At 42.4% G+C, this 18,589-nt stretch overlaps 2 protein-coding genes and 1 long non-coding RNA gene across 7 annotated transcripts in view; 1 reads left to right on the forward strand and 2 right to left on the reverse strand.

Moving 5' to 3' along the window:
- Positions 1 to 6,464, forward strand: part of samd11 (sterile alpha motif domain containing 11) — a 56,382-nt gene extending 49,918 nt beyond the window's left edge. For 2 of the 5 annotated variants that reach the window (XM_032522087.1, XM_032522089.1), the window contains exons 9-13: positions 778 to 856; positions 1,051 to 1,841; positions 2,639 to 2,772; positions 4,395 to 4,520; positions 4,747 to 6,464. In XM_032522087.1, coding sequence (XP_032377978.1) covers positions 778 to 856; positions 1,051 to 1,841; positions 2,639 to 2,772; positions 4,395 to 4,520; positions 4,747 to 5,031 — 1,415 coding nt within the window. In that variant the 3' untranslated portion in view covers positions 5,032 to 6,464. The remainder of the gene's footprint in view (positions 1 to 777; positions 857 to 1,050; positions 1,842 to 2,638; positions 2,773 to 4,394; positions 4,521 to 4,746) is intronic. The other 3 variants (XM_032522088.1, XM_032522090.1, XM_032522092.1) reach the window with 3 other exon arrangements.
- LOC116693249 (uncharacterized) overlaps positions 1 to 6,482 on the reverse strand; it is a 16,183-nt gene extending 9,701 nt beyond the window's left edge. The window contains exon 1 of the long non-coding RNA XR_004332878.1: positions 6,470 to 6,482. This is a non-coding gene — a long non-coding RNA (uncharacterized LOC116693249). The remainder of the gene's footprint in view (positions 1 to 6,469) is intronic.
- Positions 6,483 to 7,413: 931 nt separating this feature from the next.
- Positions 7,414 to 18,589, reverse strand: part of noc2l (NOC2-like nucleolar associated transcriptional repressor) — a 22,934-nt gene continuing 11,758 nt past the window's right edge. The window contains exons 12-18 of the mRNA XM_032522093.1: positions 17,296 to 17,409; positions 15,804 to 15,905; positions 15,387 to 15,530; positions 11,716 to 11,829; positions 11,364 to 11,499; positions 9,498 to 9,599; positions 7,414 to 7,742 (exon numbers count right to left, since the gene is read on the reverse strand). Coding sequence (XP_032377984.1) covers positions 7,618 to 7,742; positions 9,498 to 9,599; positions 11,364 to 11,499; positions 11,716 to 11,829; positions 15,387 to 15,530; positions 15,804 to 15,905; positions 17,296 to 17,409 — 837 coding nt within the window. The 3' untranslated portion in view covers positions 7,414 to 7,617. The remainder of the gene's footprint in view (positions 7,743 to 9,497; positions 9,600 to 11,363; positions 11,500 to 11,715; positions 11,830 to 15,386; positions 15,531 to 15,803; positions 15,906 to 17,295; positions 17,410 to 18,589) is intronic.

Here is an 18,589-nt window from a genome sequence, read left to right on the forward strand (position 1 = left end):
GGGGGCGTCAGACAGAGTTACAGCACAGATGGAGATGAGAAGTGTATGTATCAACTTGTCTAACTCGGGGGGTTATGGTGAATGAGCTAAAGTCCCAATAAGTTGGCGCGTTCCTTTAAGTCCAGCACAGAGACCAGCATAGCTGCTCAGGCCATGGAGCTCACCATTATCGTTTCTGACAGTCGCATAAAAATCTCACAAAATGTCATTGTCTTAAGGTCTAAAACTAAACCTTTTTCTGCACACCAGTCTTCAAAGCACTTGACAGTCCATTTTATTTGCTTAACCGTGTTCAGTTCATTTTAGTTTTTAATAATTCCGTTTTGTAGCATCCCTTAGGCCTACTAGCTAACTTTGTTTTGTTTTTCTGACACAGAGTGATTTTGAAGGAATTTGAATTATAGCCATTATGGTTGTCATGGCTATGAACCAATCATATTACTTGATTTGAGCTATCCGTTTTATAATTTCAGATTTTATAACAGTACGATAGTTGCAGAATATAACTTGCAGTAAACAGTCAAGTAGAATAGTTTTTTTGCGGAGTGCCTTTTGGTAACCTTGTTACATAGACTTCTCTTTATTGATCCTTTGGGATGACTCCCGCAAGGAAATTGAAATTTTCAGCAGCAGTTTTCAGCAGCTTACAAAAAAGGTGTAAAAATATAGTGCAGAGAGAGGTTTTCTCATCGAATTGCATCTTGGGAACTTGCATGTCACTTTGACTTTATGCATTTTTGCTTACAGGTATGCATTTTCTTACTGTTTTTATCACAGGTTATGGTTTCCTTCAACCAGCTCAAGCTGAGCTCTTTGCGCGACAACAGGAGATGCTAAGGAAGCAGAATCTGGCCAGGTGTGTGTGTTGTAATGTAACAATAGTGTAATTATAGCAGCCCTGTGTAATAGTAAATTATGACCGCTAAGTCTTGTTGGGTGAGTTTATTGTACAGCAATAAAATAGATTCAAGGTGGGAAGATTTTTTTTTTTGAAGATATGTTAAACATGTGGCCTGCACGTTAAAGTCCCTCTATGTTTCACTGCCTTAGACTTGAGATGTCAGCAGAGCTGCTGAGACAGAAAGAGTTGGAAAGTCTCCACCAGCGACAACAGCAGCAGCGTCTTCTGGGCTCCGACACTTTGGGAGCTCTGCCTTCCGGCCTGCCTCCCGACCATCCAGCCCTGCGGAGCCTCCACGACATCCCAGAGGGCCATCCACTCCGTGAGGAACTGGCTCGCCGCTCAAATGCAATGCTAGTGCTTCGCCATGGGGCTGCCACACCCCTCCTAACCCTCAGCCACCACCAGCATCAACAACCTGGGCCACCCTCCACACCCAAAGAAACCCAGGCACAGAGATCCACCGCTGTGCCAGATGCCGAATCCAGGAAGGCTCCCCGCAGGGCCCCCCAGACACAGCTCCATGCTGGGGATCCTAGAGGAGGAAGAGAGGACAGAGGAAGGGAGGGAGACAGAGAGGTGCAGGATGAGGAGATGAAGGACTCGGACAGTGAGACAGAGATGTGTGAGGAAAGGCAGGACAGTGTCGGGGTCAAATCCAGCATTAAACCCAGGGACAGGGAGAGAGACAGTGGTAAAGAGACTTGCAGCAAGGGAGTATGTGACAGTGCCAAGGAGACTGGAGAGAGCTCCGGCAGGCTGAGCGCTGCTTGTAGTTCAGCAGGTACAGAGTCACCCAGTCACCATCTCTTCACCCCTGGACTGGGCAAGGCTGATGTCAAGTACCACCTGCCACCTGGGTTCATGCCACCACTGCCTGCTCTTCACACCCAGTCATTGCCCATTGGATTCCCCTACGCCAACCCCTACTTTCACACGGGTAAGAGACACACATACATAATACACACAGCTGACATGTGAAACCCATTAGCGTCACTCTTTGTGTGCGTGTCTCTAGTGTGGAGACCTCTCCCTGTTAGGGGCCATGCCTCTGACCCCAGTGTGACCCTTGTGCACACCACCAGCAGCACAGCCACGAGGGCAGAAAGGAGGGAGTTGTTTGTTCACATAAATAAGAAAACTAACAAAAACTAACTAATCCTACCATTGTACAAATTCCCAACATGAGCAATTTAACTATAGAAGATTGAAATCTAGTCATTAGAGCTGTTTTGTTGATTTATCCATAAAAAGTAAATCCACAATAACTGATTATCAATTAATAGTTATGGATTTATTAAACAAAGGTACCCAAACATTCACTGGTTCCACCTTCTCAATGTGAGGATTTACAGATTTTCTCTTTTTTCATTTTAAATATCACCAAAACATCACAAAAATTTGATATCACCTCAGGCTCTAAGAAAGTTTGATTTGTATTTGTCACTGTTTTTTTAAACATTATATACTCAATCATCCACAGTTTTCACTGATAATGAAAATGTCATTTATTTCTTAAATTAAAGGTTTTCTTCTCAAACTCATGACTAAATTTCACAGTACTACCAAAAATTGTTTTAGCTGCATTTTGGAAAAATGTTGACAGCACATTTTTAAGTGTCTCTAAGCTTGCAGTTTTCACATTTTGCATCACTAAAAAAATGGCAGCACTTTATAGCAACTTTGTACCCAGTGTTTATATTGACACATTATTTTCACCCACTGCTGCACTTTCAGGCTCTGTGGGAGGTCTCTTCATGGATGGGGAGGACTCAGCCACAGCAAACCCTGTGGAGGACATCAGCAAGTGGAGTGTGGAGGACGTGTGTGGCTTCATAAGTAGCCTGGCTGGATGTGCTGAATACACACAGGTGAGGACATAGAGAGAAGAGAGAGAGAGGAGGGGATGGAGGCCAGGGGCAGGCTGACTACTAACCATAGAAGAACATTGACCAAGATATAATATGTACTGCAACACTACTGTAGTGCTTTCAAAGGCCTCTCGTATGTCCAGATGGAAACACAAAACCTACAGACACCTTCAAGTATAGTGTGAATGTGTGGATGCACGAATGATCATGTTCACAATTGCAGCCATATCAGTGGGCTTTGTATGAATGAGGGCAAGTTAGCAGTGCATGTACACCTGAAGCCTGTGTGTGACTCAAGTGTGGATTTGTTTGAATAGCCATATTTTGTTCCAAAATGAAATATCCAGAATTTGAGAAAAGTGAGCCAATCTTACCTTTATTTATATCAATCTTTAACTAAGTATATAAATAAATAAAAAATTTGTGGTTTCACACAATACTCATGTGTCAATAGGTTTTTAGTAGTTTTAGTTATTAGTTGGGGTGGGAAGTGACTCCAATGTAACATGACAAAAATCAACAAGCCTTTCTTTGTGCAAAAAATATTTGTAAAGTTCAGCTGAAGCTAATACAAGGCTCCAACTGATTCAGTGTAATCAATTGGGCATCTAACTTTGAATCAAGGTGTGTGTGTGTGTGTGTGTGTGTGTGTGTGTGTGTGTGTGTGTGTGTGTGTGTGTGTGTGTCAAACAATCCTGCATGTGCAAAAGTTGTCACAGGGAACACGCTCACTGAGTAGCAGCAGCAAGCCTACGGGCGCATTATGTAGTGGGTGGTGAATGAGAGGCAAATTTTAAGCACTTTGTCCGGCAAGGTAGAAAGAGGCTATATAAATGCACTACATTTATCCTTCAGATAAGTTGTTTTTGAGGCTTTGAATGGCCACGCCACCCAACGACACTGCAAGCAGCATGTTACGAGTAGCGCAAGTGAGAATGGCAAGTGTGTTGAGTGTCAGTGCGTGTTTGAGCAAGTAGAGAGCGGTGCCATATTGAGAGTAGCGTACAAGTGCGGGTGAGAGGAAATAGATAGCAAAGACGATGTGTGTATGATAAGTGAGTTAACTGAACAATAAAACAAGCTTCTCAAGACAAGGTGCCTTCATCTTTTGGCAATACTGCCAGTAAAGTGATGGGTGTTACCAAGTTGTGAAGAATAAAAAAGTAACATTGGGAACCTAGCAATCGGCTCGTTCCAAACAGGCATGCAATGGGCACTGCAATAGTCTCCTTTAAAATACAATCTTAGTATGACATTCCCTCCCATTAGGTTCAGATGAACTTTAGAAATGCATCCCTCTCGTCTCTTACACTATAGTCACACTAGTAATTTGGAGATTTCTTCATGGCCAGTATTGAGAAGAGGAAAGATTCCAGTGACCAATAATATACAATGGGCATGTGAATACTGGGTTAGGAGACAGTTGAAAATCTAAACCTTTTTAAGAATAATTTTCTCCACAACTGCTTCCGCTATATTGTAAAAATGTTTTACCTCTCAAAATGGGTATGTAACATTTTGGAACAGTCACTTTTTTTGTAGGTTGTGTGAATGAATGTGTAGGTTTGTGTGTCGAGGGTGTTTCTGTGTGCGTCTATATGTCGGGGCTGTGGCTGAAGCAGCTGTGTCTCTGCCAGGTGTTTCGGGAGCAGGCCATTGATGGAGAGACATTACCGCTGCTCACTGAGGAGCACCTGCTCAACACCATGGGACTAAAGCTGGGGCCCGCGCTCAAGATCCGCTCACAGGTACACACACCACAGACCTGCGTGTGTGTTCGAGTGGACTTGTGTTTGAATGTGTTTCTGTCCATAGGCCCAAGACAAACTGCTAGTGTAGCATAGATTATTCCCTTAAACTAGCCAGCCCCAGACTGCAGCCTCTCTTCTACTCTCTCTGTTTAAAATACAGTATTAGTTCATTATACAACACTCAACAGGCTGTACTGACAGTCAAATGGTCTCCTCTCCTCAGGTGGCACGGCGTGTGGGCAGACTTTTCTACATGACTGGGTTTCCGCTGGCGTTCCCGTTTCCACCTTCTGCCGCACTGCGCCCCCCAGAACGGGATCGGGAACCCCTGACCACACCGTCAGACACCCCCCTTCCTCTCTCTCTCTCCCTGCCCCACAGACACACCTCAACCAGCAGCAGCTCCTCTCCGTACAGCGGCCCTACCCCAGGGTGCTCCTCCCCAAAACAAGAAAATGGTAACGGCTCCACGGTAGTGGGCAGATACGAGGCTAAAACTCCTTCGTAGGAGAGGACAAGCAGGTGTGAGGAGGATAGACCTGCATACAACTAACCTAACCTCGAGGTTCCTTATTTACAAAACTCTCCCCACCTTGGGACCTTTACGCTGAAATTTAGTGGAACATTTTGGACTGGAATAAAAGACAAATGAACCTTATCTAACAAAACAATCAGCTTCTGGAGTTCCTCTGCAGTTGCTGTAGCTGACCAGAATCCATACCAACTGGGTTGGAAGGGATACACGTGAAGCGACAGGAACAGAGGAGGAGGAAGAAAAAGAGGAAAGAAGACAGCTGGTTGCAGACAGCCTGCCAAAAAAAATGAGCAAAGCCCTGCCACAAATACGAAATTCTTGCAAGTCAGACAGTCAGACGCTAGCGGAAACTCTTCCTTCCCTCCTGGGTTGGAGGAAGCTCAGCTCACTTACTCGTCTCTCGAACTGCTCTCACCGCAAGCCCTGCACAACCCAGGAATTTGAAAAGAGACACCGCTCCCCTTTTTGCCTCTCCCCTCGCCGGTTTCCCCGAGGCCAAACAGCAGTGTGGAGCAGCCTTTTTCGAGGCTGGAGTTGAAGCATATGCTGAGCTGCACCAGATCTGTCCCTCTTATCACTGCAACTATGCATTCCACTGTCCCGATACCAAAGATGACCGGATGTGTGGAATTGAAATCATGTTTCATAATGTGTCTGCTTCTTTTTTCATTAATGGTCTCAGAGAAAGACTGGTCCAACAGGGAAATGCTAGGCTAGTGCCTCACATTATGAACTGCATTTGTGTCACTACACAGGTAGCGCTGTCATTTACAGACATTCAGATGCTTAAAAATGTTGAAGTGAAAAAGCCTCAATGGCGACTATGGTGTGGCTTATGTCATAGAATGCTTGTGTTGACTACTGTGGGAGGTAGGAAAAACATGCAAAATTTGTACAGAATCATGCTTAAGATGAAAATATCCTGAAGGTTAACATACGTGGTACTTTTACTTTTTGTTAAATGTAGTTGCACGAATAAGATTCTTTACTGACAAAAAATGTGACATTCTGAACTTTGGTGGTACTTTTGTTTACTCTTTTGTTCTACCATTTTGTTAATGTGTAATATTAAGACGCTCCAATCTTGAATGCTACTTCAGCATATAAATATGAGGAAAAAAATATTTATAGGCCTTTTGATGTAGTAGATAAAGCAGATTGATATGTATTATAATTAGCCCTTAAGACAGATTCCAAAGATACTTTTACTGTGTTTTATCTTGGTTGCAGGGAAAAGAAAAGGCACAAAGCTCTTAATGCAAATGTTATAAATTTGTTTTGGATTCTTTTTTTCTTAAACTACGCAAGCAAGCAATTAAATGGTCTCTAGATTTCCCTTCAAAAGTTTTGTCTTCATCCTATTTTTCTATTCACCACACAGGTGAAATAAATCCTAAAGAAATGCCTCTACTTTCTCTTTTCTCTCCTGTTTGTGTGCCCGGCTCCTGTAAAAAAAGTTTTTAAAAAAATGCAGGAGAGAGTATGTGGTCTCGTGTGTGTGTGTGTGTGTGTGTGTGTGTGTGTGTGTAAAAGGGAGGTGGCCCATGGGGTGCGGGGCACAGTTCAGGTTAACACCAGCTGTCAGAGTGTGAGGTTCAGCCACAGGCCAAGACCTCCCATGCCTGTGGGGATAAACCTGACTCTCCTCATCCACCCACACACAGACATACAGGACCAGAACCAGGAAAAACCCCACTCACCTTTCTACTTCAAAGAGTTTACACTGAAGCAGTATGCGCTACACTCTACTGGGACTTCCCCACGCTTTAGGCTGGGCCACTGCACCACAATGTTCTGTATTCACTGAAAACAGCTACAGAGAAAAAGTGACACCGTATCGTGACGACTGTCATGTATTGTACCACCAGTAAATGCATGCAATAATTGTTCAGCCAACAAAAGACCAGTACCACCTTTAGTGGCGAAGGGTGCACCGAAATCGAGAAAGAAAAGGGGATAAGTTGGAGTAGGAAAGCCGTGTCTGAGCATGTGAATACACAGAAAGAGAAGATAGTGGTCTGACAGGGGGTGGGTAAGGAGTTGGCACAGAAACAGACCAGCCTGTGTTGCTGCTCTACCACCTGGGCAGAAAGTCTTGGCACACCATCAGACGCCACCCTGCCAGCCTGGCACAGCATTGCTGCCTCAGGGATCAACACCCGCCTCTCTGTACCCCTCCTCTTGGCCGGCCCATCCTGGCTCGGCCTGGCTCATAGCGCTCTACAAATAGTGCGTCCTCACAAAGCCTGAGGCTGCCTACAGGTGTGCACATGAAGGACACAAATGACTCGTTTCAGATGCACTAATGTACACGCTTCAATTAATTAGCATAAAAAAATGGAGAAAACAAGCTGGGCTCTTTAACTTTTTTTTAATACAATTTCAATGCTTAATAAAATTACATCATAAACATTCTTGTACTGTACAGCTGAAGTAAGTAAAACGTTCAAAAGTAAAGAAAATAGCAAAAAGGCCAATATTATTCAAAACATAGGTGGTTAATAAGGCAGAGAGCATAAAAGTCTCTCAGGTAAACTTGAGTGTGTGCATCCATGAACCTCAGTCTTCATCAGACAGCTCCAGGTCCTCCACAAGATCCTCATCTCCTTCTGCCAGTTTTATCAGGGCAGAGGAGGACAGCGGCTGAGGAGCCTTAGAGGCCTTTTCATCCCCATCTTCATCATCTATAATACAAACAGGAAGATCTTTTACTTCACATTCAGCCACATGGGAATGTATGATGCCTGGCAGGTACCAAGACGTAAACATTTGTTTATAATAATAATATGTGCACATAAATTATTTGATAAAAGGACATTTTTAAGTGTTTATTAATGTACAGTATTTTTAACAATGATAGCTTCTTATGAAGGCATATTTGATTATTATTACAAGTGTTTTTACTATATTGCCATTCATTATTTGTTTATACATTAGCCTCTACTTAAGGGTGTCTACAGGACAAGTTATAGCTGTTGACAAATACATGAACACAAATCTCCTTACTACATTAAAGTGTTATAAACCATTTATTGAATGATTATATATTGCTTGTAAATAGGGGGAGGTTAAAGTAAAATGTTAATTACTAAATTTATTTCCTCAAATAAAAATAGTTGGGTTACCAAGTGTATTCTACATTACTTTTTACCTTGTGCTCCTGTTTATACAGCTACATTAGATGTGCAAAGATGTTTCTTGGTTTATTACACTTTAAGACTCATCTAGATATATTTCATGTTTTGGTTGTTAAACACACTGTTTCATTTGACATCCCTTACAGTTTTTACAGTATAGCAGAAGGTTTCTGTTCTGTTAACTTGTACTAGTTTATTAATTTAAGGAATTGTGTAATTAGCAGGCTTCCGCTAACCTTTTAAAGCGCAATCAAAAAGGTCGTAGCTAAACCGAGCTGGAAGGGGCCAGAACATGCAAGCAGGGGAGGTAGAGAGTGATGAAAGAAAAATTCATTTTCTGTGTTTAGTTCCGCATCGATTAAAAGTATACCATGATCTCGCCTGGAAAGTGATGCATGGAGAAGTGTTAGGGCTAACATGTTTGTGAATAGGTGTATTGTTTACAACGTAGCTAAATGCAATGCTCAACTTCGCTTGTCTATTTAGTGACACTTTGCCTCTGCAAGTGCCCTGTGCCCAACATCACGATTACCAAATATCTTGTCATCTGAAGGCAACTTTAGAAAAGCAGCAACCAGATAGCAGCCAGATATACCTATACCTACCGCTGTAACATTAGTACAGCCATGAAAGCAGCAAACAGACAAATAGAATTGGCTGGTTTCCTCCTGAACAGGTAGCTAAGCATTAGCTTCAGGGTAATTTCTCACGCATTTATCGTCATTTCAATATTTGTGTACATTAAATTATATGGCTAGTAGTAAAAACAAATTGAGACGCAGCCAGTAAAGAGATTGCGACTGTCGCCAACGCCGCTATGCTAACCCTGCTAAGGTTACCGGAGGATCAGGCAAGCGGACCACGGTCGTTTACGTGTATCCTGTTCAGTGGCCATAGCAGACAACGGTGAGTTATTTTAAGCAAAGTGAGAGGGGCTGTAAATTGGGAAAAGAGGATGCTCCTTCAGCGTACTTTGGAGGAGGGTCTGGAAAAGCGAAATAATGGCTGCTGCCTGGCAACCTTAGTGAACTTTGAGTCTGGGGAGGAGGGAGCGAGGGAGACAACTCACCAGTATTTTTAATTTGTACTGCAGTAACTAATTTAAACACTAGCTGTCAGTATTACATTTTGCACCTTTAAGTTTTATCCCTAATACCTGCCCAAATTCACCAATGGAATAGGTAATACAGGCTCTTCTGAATATTAAATTAAATAGTACATAGCACCTTTAAATTGTTTAAAACCTACAAATTTGTTAGTGCTACCAGTATGGTTCTTTTTGGACACAGATATTGTACAAACCTGAGTCTTCGCACTCCATCCCATCGTCATCACTCATGTCAGACAGATCTTCAAGATCATCATCATCCTTGTCATCATCTGACCCAAGGTGGCCCTTTTTCCCTGAGGGGAGACAGAGAAAAACATTACATTGAATTTGGTTTCCTGTTTCTTTCTTCAGACATTCCTGAGGTTACATTGGTGCATCACTGACGTCTGAGGACTTTGGAGACACCTATATGTGGGACAGGCATAAGAGGCAGCGGGAAGCATCTATTTCCTCCTGAGATGGAACTGAGAGTCAATTACAAACGTTGCTGCTGCTCCACAAACACCCATGACAGTTTACTACCGGCAATTTCAGACAGCTTACGCTCACGGCCTAAATATAGCAAATGGAGATAGCAGGCAGGTTCCACAGCTACGAGGATGATGGTAGAGTCGGTGTGTGAGCTATTGTGCGTTTGTGTGCACCGGAAAGAAGTTGGGAGTTTGTCTGAATTTGTGGTGGGGTATACTCAGGGTGTAGTATGTGTGTGTGTTTGTGTTGTCTAGCCAAAGGGACAACTGGGGTCCACGGGCTTTGAAGTTGAGGTGTGAGGAAAAGCTGGGGGTGAGGAAGAGAGAAGCAAAACAGAGCTACTTCATCTGTCTGCTTCACTGCAAACAAACACCTAGATAAACAATGTCAATTAAAACTTCAGGTACTTCCCTTTCTATCCTAATTTAAGATGACAAACATACTGTCACTCTCTCCCACCCTTTGTTGCTCACATGGTGCTAGCGGACTTTAGTAGTACCTTAGAGGTTGGCTAAACTCATCAGCCCCCTCCTCTCAAACTCCCCATATTTCCAGGAGTATGCGACACCACAAAGAGCTTTGGTTAGCTGCCCAAAAGCTTTTGGCTCTTCAAGATTGGACAACAAGGTGGTGGGTGTGCGTTTCTGTGCTAGCGTCAAGATATGTGTGTCTTTGTGTGTGCACGTGTTGCGAGGACATGCGGGAGCAGCTGGCTGAAACCCACAGAGGCAGAAAGAGAGAGTGAGGGGGGCTTGAATGAAATAGGGAACGTGGGAGAGAGAAGTGGGAGCGGCCACCTCTGGCTGTTCCACTGGGCTGGTTTGAATTAGAAACCCCCGCTGGGATCCTAGCCTGTACTTCCTGTCGGGGGGTTTCAGCTCGTGTGTGTGTGCGTGGGGGGGGGGGGGGGGGGGGGGGACGAGGAAGATGAACGAAAGACAGGGAGGGCTGGGCAGAGATTGAGAGGCGGAGGCTGCTGCTTGCGGAAGGCCCATCGTTTGTGGGGACTTCCTACAATGAAGACCAGAGCATAAAAAAAAAAAAAAAAAAAATCCCCGGCCGCCTACTCCTTTCCTCTGTGACCTTGCGGAGGGCTTTATTCAGCTTGGAGCGTGGCCGAGTGTAAAGCTGTAAAAGCGAGGTTTCAGCTGCCTGTGACCCGTGGAGGACCCCAAGAGGACGAGACACACTGGGTCTAAAGAAAGATCAGGCTGACTGTTTCTCTCTGAGGAGAAAGAGCCAAGCTATCTGATAAACAGAGATTTTCTCTTGAGTATGATTTTAAATTAAATTTTCAGTTCCCCAGAAACTGCCTCTGTGGAGTTTTAATAACTCAGAGCCTTGTGGTAACTGCTTTGCAGGTGATCTGCTTCATGTAGCCAACTCTAAGATAGCGGCTGTTGCAGAACAGAAATCAACACGAACTGTCATCAAGTCTTTAATGTTGCTTTTGCACCAGGAACACCAGGCTGTAACAAAACACAGCCCCCTAGAGGCCAAGACCTCACAGTCTACTATTCCATAAGTAAAACTCCTTAGCGTGCCAATTTCAATACCTGAGTGAGCATTAGTGAGTCTCAGCTTGCCTTTGATTTTGAGTTCTCCGTCATCGCCGTCTGATTCGCTGTCGGACTCAAACAGATCCTTGAACTCCTTCTTGTCCTCCACCTTCTTCTCCTGAATCTTCCTACGTTTGATCTCAGGGAGCTCCAGATCCTCCATCTTTACAGAACACAAAAACAGCAAGGTAAATACACAAACCTGCTTTCATTGCAATAATGACGATCATAAAATAACTGATCTAACAGTAAATGTTATATAGCATAATTTACATCTCTTGTGGGTCAGAGTGACATTCATAAAGAAATAGCCAGAAGTTATTCATGATTACTAAGTGGGATGAGGCAAATGTTGGTGGTTTCTAGGTTGAATAGTTACCCTGTCTTTTCCAGAGATCTCCAGCTGGATTTCCTTTTCCCTCAGCTTTTTCCATTGGCTGTAGTACCTGCTGAGGGGAGTCCCCTCCTCCTTGATCTGCTTCTCCCAAGCCGCCTGACAGAGAACATAGTAATTAAAATGTAATTGAGGAACGTATAAACATGTGTGGGTGGGTTTATTTAACTGTGCCTGAGCTTCTTGATAAACATGGATATCCATACTGGTAGTTATATTTGCAGTCCGTTAAGAGGAGCCTTTCTGCAGTTTTATTCAGGTTCTAAAATGATTGACCAGGAGAAAGAGATGGACAGATGAGACAGTGATAAGAGTCAGAAGATGTGGAAAAGACAGATTGAAGGTGCCTGAAAAGGGGACACCAGTAAATCTTCTCCAACCCCTAAAGGTCTTTGTGGATGATATTGATTAGGCCCAATCACATTATCTGTCCAACAAATCCAATAGAGCGAATAGACTGTGGCCTCCTGCGCCCGTTAACGTAACACATTTACCACAATTTACCATGTGGCTATTAAGATGGCTATGCGGTACACACAAAAAAGACAGGATAAGAAAATAAAACTAGAAAACCTACTTTGGAATTCAGCCTCGACTCCAACAAATAAAACATTTCCACATAGAGAAGAAAGACAAGAGACATCAGAGCGCGACATGGATGGAGGCTGGGCATTATTAATTAGACTAGCTCTCAGTTTGGGTGGCATGTCAGCAGGGGGTTGCGGCCAGAGGGGGGCTGTGGCCTTTTCCACAGCAGCAGCAAGGCTGTCCCCTCTCCTTCGCCTGCGGTGACACTTACCGCTGCTACAATGCCAGGGAGTGGATGCCATGGCGACAGCCTCTGCTGAGCCGAGAGCCGTGGCGACATGAGCTGGTGCCGTGCTGTCTGTCTGTTGTAGTTTAAACACACCTCCATGTGTGTACGCACACACACATTTTCTCATCAACTAAATTACACAAAGACCATCCTCCACTTTCAAATATTAATCAGGAATATATGTCAAGACTCTTAGCAGCAGCAAAGCATGTTTGTGAGGACGGGTAGCATAAAGAGAGAGCAAGTCAACACAGAAAACACACTAATGGTTGCTCTTTAAGGCAGAGGCGTCGCTGACCTTTCAATAACTACAAGGTCATTCTTAACCAGGCTTAGAGTTTACACAGGGAAGTGGCCTCCATTATCAGTTACTGACTTTAGGGTTTGACAGTCACATTGGATGGCCTGCTGCCTCTGGTTCAACTAGACAAGAGCCTAAAAGAGAAGTTTTGAGTGAAAAAGTTATCTTTGCCATGCAATTAGGTCATAAGGGGCAAGGTTACCTCCCCTTTCTCTGCTTTGCCCGCCCAGAGAATTTGGCCCACCCATGAGAGAGAAACATCATGGCTTTCAAATGAGCAAAGTGGCAGTTGGTTGAGGCCACACCCCCAGCCTCTACCTTGCCCTCCCGCCCCTCGTCAAAAGCTACAGACTCAGAAATGGCACATAGTAAGTAAAGCTTATTGAGGGACTGGCTCTCCTGGCTGTAATTCTGCACCAAGGCTGAATTTTGAGAAAGAGCCTTCACATATGGTATTGGGGGCATCCAATGAGCACCATATCATGGGACCTTTAACCCTCATGTTGTCCTCGGGTCAAATTGACCTGTTTTCCTATATCAATGTTCTTTTTAATTACTCAAAATAACATGATTGATTCCACACAACACTCTTTAGCAAGTACAAATCTCTACTTTCATTAATTTTGGGGTGTCTTATTCAATTTTATAGCGTTTGGAGAAAATTAAATTAAAGTGGTTTCCAAATAGTATTGAGCAAAAGTTGACATATTCCAGTCTGTGATTATCCATCAACATACATTCCTTTAATTTTAGTCTAAATAATTAATAATTTCGACTTTTCTAACTCAAACATTAGATATAATTTCTTATAAATGAGGTTCATTGACCATAAATTCCAAAATAACCAGAAACTAAAGATAAGTTAAGAAATTGACAAACATTGAAAAAAGCATCAAAATTGTTGGAAAAAAAGGGACAAAAATGAGAAAAAGTTAAAACATTGATAAAAGCGTCAACAAAAGGATTGATTTGTCAAGTATTGGAATCATCAATCATACCCACAGCAACTGACAACATGTCAACAAAGCTGGCAAACAGACAACTCCTCACTAGGTCTGATATGTATTAGCAAGAGGGACATAATAGACAGGCTTCCCGGCCTAATTAACTTCCAATCTTATTTTGTTGATTGTCTTATAATTCTTTTACTGTGAAAACTTTTGAGCTACAGTTAAATTTTTTAGGTCTCCGTATTTAAATTTGTGAATCAATACTTTTTAGAATAGTGACTGACTTACTCAAGGACTAAAATTCCAAACAGACGCCGCAGTTATTAGGTCTGAAGAGGTTAGTTATACAGAAGAAAAGCCATTTGAGTTTGTGGCAAAATCTTTAAGTGTGGTCAGGGACTTTCCATTGAATAAAAGACTATTTTTCCATCGTTTAAGTTTTCTTTAAAATAATGTTAAAATCTTATCTAGTCATGAACCCAATGTCGTGTCTAGAGAGCCAAGTGTTTCGTCACACCCCTAATTATTTCACAAATAAAAAAAGTTATGACTAACAGTTTGCTAAAAAAATTTTTTAAATGAGGTCGCTAATGCTAATAATAATAATAATAATAATAACCTATAGCCTTGCATGTTATGGATTCCCAGTGTATAGAAAATGTACATTTATAACACAGGCATAATAGCCTACTTAAGCGACTGTCTTCTTGTACTTATTTGCTAAATAACACGCTATTTGGCACTCAATTAGTGTGAACATTGTTTTATCGTTGAGCATTAGTAAACGACCAGTTCATTCTCATGGTATGACTAGATGGTAGATGATTTACTGTCATCAGCAATATTATGTGCTGCTTTTGTATCAAATTACAGCACCCTCTTTCTCCCGTTTTGTTTTATAAAGAAAATGACAGAAAAGAGAAGGCATGGAGTTTAATTATAAGAGTGCCTGGAGTGGAAGGTAGATACTAGTTTAATAAACACGTGATTGTTCTGTAAAGTACAAAGTAGAGATAATATAATCTGAGAGTTGGGCAGGCACAACACTCCACTTCGGAGCGCGTTTTCACACCAGTAGTTTGCTTTGGTCCAAATCAGTTGTCAAGTTTGTAAACTTGGAGCGATTTACCCTTGGTTGGTTTGGTTTCACACCTGGAAAAATCCAACCGTACCAAAATGCACCGTTACAAATCACACAAGAACGTCCACTCCTCTTGTTGGTCGGATGTTTCTGGGGGCAGGAGCAAGAAAGTAAATACAGGAACAAGGTCCTGTGTTCTGGACGAGTGCATATTTCTCACATCGCCATGGTCACACTAGCTCATTTTATTTAAATTATCAGACAATGTTTCTTGAGAAACGTTACTACATCTGCTCACCAAGACTTTGCTCTACCGGCGTCTGTCTCCAACTTTAGCTGGGTTATACTTGTGTTTTGATGGGAGAGCACCTGCCTTTATTTACAGCTCATTTCATTTAAAGCCATATAAGTCATTTTAAAGGATTGAAGAGGTAAAATGAGGACTCTGGAAAGAGTGTTCCCCTGCCCTTCCTCCCTCTTTGTGTGCGCACACGCATGCACACTTACCACAGCGGTGGCATCGGCCACTCCGAAGGTGGCCTTCTGTCTCCGTCCTGTGATGTGGCTGCTGTTCTCCTGTACCTTTTCCAGCAGCTGGCGCACCGGCTTGCAGTAATTGGCCACTTTGCATTCTTTCAGGAACGTTTTCAGCTGCAGGGCCATAGAGGGGGAGTATGAGAAAAGAGGAACCCGTGTTAAAAAAAACCCATCAAGTCCACCCATACGGCACAGCAGAGTAGGGTTTGTGGTTGTTTACCCAGAGCCTGGCTGATTCTGAATCATCTATTCAGAAAGGTTCTAAACTCTGGGACTGATGTTCAGTGTCGCAGCATCCTTATTAGTAGTCAATGTCATTCTGCAACACGGCGTGTGTAGATATGGGGAGATAAAGACATTCCAGGATCAGTTGAAAGTTTGTGTTACCTGAATGACGGTGGGCAAGGAAAGCTCCGGGAAGCCGATGGAGCTGGCCTGTGTGTGAAAGTATTCCAGTATCAGGTCATACAGCTGGTCAATCAACCCGTCCTAAAATGCAACAGAACAGCAAGATTGACAAGTAATTAGGTAAATAAAAATTATTTTATAGAGTGCTTTTCACAGATAAAATCACAAATTCCTTTACATACAAATATACAAGATACACATTAAAAACACAATGCATTTTATCTGAATTTTAAAAGAGTCCACAGAAACAGCAGACGGTACGGATGGAGGGAGAGCATTCCAAAGTCTGGGTGCTACAGACTCAAAAGATCTGGGTGTGTGGGACAGACAGTAAATTTAACATATCAGACCTAAGAGAGCAAGCTGACGAGTATGGGTGAGTATTTCAGCCACATATGCAGGTGCCTGATCATGCAAAGCTGTTTGCAGGGTTTTCCCTGCATAGAGAATTTATTTCGGCACCCCCTAAAGAGATTTTAGCCAGTGACATAAGAAACTCCCCTCTCATCCACAGCCGCTATATTTTACATGCAACTGGCGCTAATAAGTCACCTAAGCGGCATTGTTTTGTGTGGACCTGAACCGACCTTTGTAATGATCCATAATTAAAATGAACAGACACCTTTACTTTTTTTTATTTTTGAGTTCAGTTAAACACAACTTGCATTAGGGCTGTAAATGCAGGAAAAAAATTTGAATCTGTAAATTTTCTTTTTTTTTGTGCATCATTGTGCATTTTGGCATTCATTGAAAACTCATGCATATCAAATCAAGTGCTTCCTGAACTAACAGACAGCCAGAGGGGGCTATTGAGATGTTTTGGCTTCACTTTTGTGGAGCGGCAAAAACAAAAAAACTCTCTCCCAAAGAGAAATCAGGCCAGACTGAATGAAGTGAAATTGCAATTGCAATTAAGTTTGAATATCAGGCAAGTTTAGCCTAGTGGTCATGGAATCCATCACCTGAATACGGTCACCTCAGGTTTATAAACAGAAGTGGATTACTCTGCAGATCATGCACTAGGATAGAACATGCCTAGTCAACATGCTAGACAATAAACACACTGTGAATCCAAATGAAACATTTTCTAGCCTATGTGGACTAATAAGTGTTCAGGTTTGGACAGATCAGTGCTTGTTTAGTCAGGTCGGCTGAGAGTCGACGAGACAGGGGTTCGTGGCAGCTGCCCAGGTGGCAGCAGTGAAAACAGCCGTAGCAAGCGGAGTGCAGGGGATAATCCCAGAGGGCTGTGCTGCAATCCTCTTGGCTGCAGGACTGATCATGGTGACAGAGGATGTAGAGTTTTAGAGCCCTGACAAGGGGCTTTCAGCATTGCCCTCAATCCCCTTATGTACACACGCAGTGAAATGGAGCAATGTTAAAATAACATTAACTAAGGCTTAAACCACACATCTGATCAGCTGTATAGAAAATAATCTGGCCACAAGTGGTGGATCCTAGTAAAATTTACCTTGTATGCTTTCTCCATTAGGTTGACCTTGCTAAGCTTCAGGATGACTGCAAAATTGATGGGTTTCTTGCTCATTCGCCCTGGTTTCTTGTTGAAGTCCACCTGTTGGAGGATCTATGAAGGAAAGGCATAAACCGACAATGTTGAACTTGGACCCAATTGCTCAATTTTATTAGTTGGTACTATAGTGCAATGTATACCATCTTCACAAAACCCAAAGCAAGAGCAAAACATGTGGGCAAGATGTGATTTGATAACCTTGTTTTCTTTTGTGCTTCATTATTGTTTCCCATCATTCTTTTGGTTTGTATTTTAGATTACTCTCATCGACCTGTTGTCCCAATTATTCAATGACCCTATCCTAGGGGTAAACCATTAGGGTTAAAAAAAAATCTAATTGAGATTTATCTGCCACATATCGCGATTTGATTAGCGTTTATTTTTTTAAGTATAGCTAAAGTTCAACACTTGCTGTGTAACAGATAACATGAAAAGCTGTAAAAACTGCTCTATATTCTTATGCAAGGATGAGAACAGAATGCCCAGCAATGATTATAAGCATGGAACATTGAACAGTCAAACACAGAACATGTATAACAAAAGCTTGACATTTATGTTAACAACATTAATATATAATATATTAAATTTTATTTATGGCACCCAATTGACGATTAGCTGAACAAATTATTTTGAATCATGATTTTGATTTGAAAATGCTTAATCCGCATACCCCATACTGAAGGAATCCCTAAAAAAATTTAACTTTATTCTCGCAACGCTAGACCCATCTCCACAACGCTGCGGAGGAAGGTTCGGCTAGCCCACACAACATTCCAGCATAGGAGAAAAACATGCTTGCAGGGTTTCATTCCTGTTTAAAATATACAGCTGCATTACATGTAAATGAAAAATTATCAAAGATAAATAGCCTATATTAAATAAAAAACCTGCCCTCTCTCTGAGAAAGCTGATGACCATAATGCCGACTGTTACTGTACAGTTCCTCAAGTTTATCGGTGAAGTGTCTTAACAACACTGCAGACTGGTTTCTTTACTCCCAGAGTGACGGCTGACTCATTAAGCACAGGTTGAATGTGCTTCGGTGGGTCAGTGGCGTTACAAACTTCTTGTGTATAAAATGTATTGTCACTGTGCTGCATTTTTATGAACTATTATAATAATTATCCTTTCTTTCAGCGCTGACGAGAGCAGCAGCTAGTTGCAACAGCTCCTTTTATACTACCAGTATTTATTTATGCCGCAGGAAACTGTATAAGGCGTAGTCTATTTTAGT

Source organism: Etheostoma spectabile, chromosome 7 (assembly GCF_008692095.1).
Source record: "Etheostoma spectabile isolate EspeVRDwgs_2016 chromosome 7, UIUC_Espe_1.0, whole genome shotgun sequence".
In the NCBI taxonomy this organism is placed as follows: domain Eukaryota; kingdom Metazoa; phylum Chordata; class Actinopteri; order Perciformes; family Percidae; genus Etheostoma; species Etheostoma spectabile.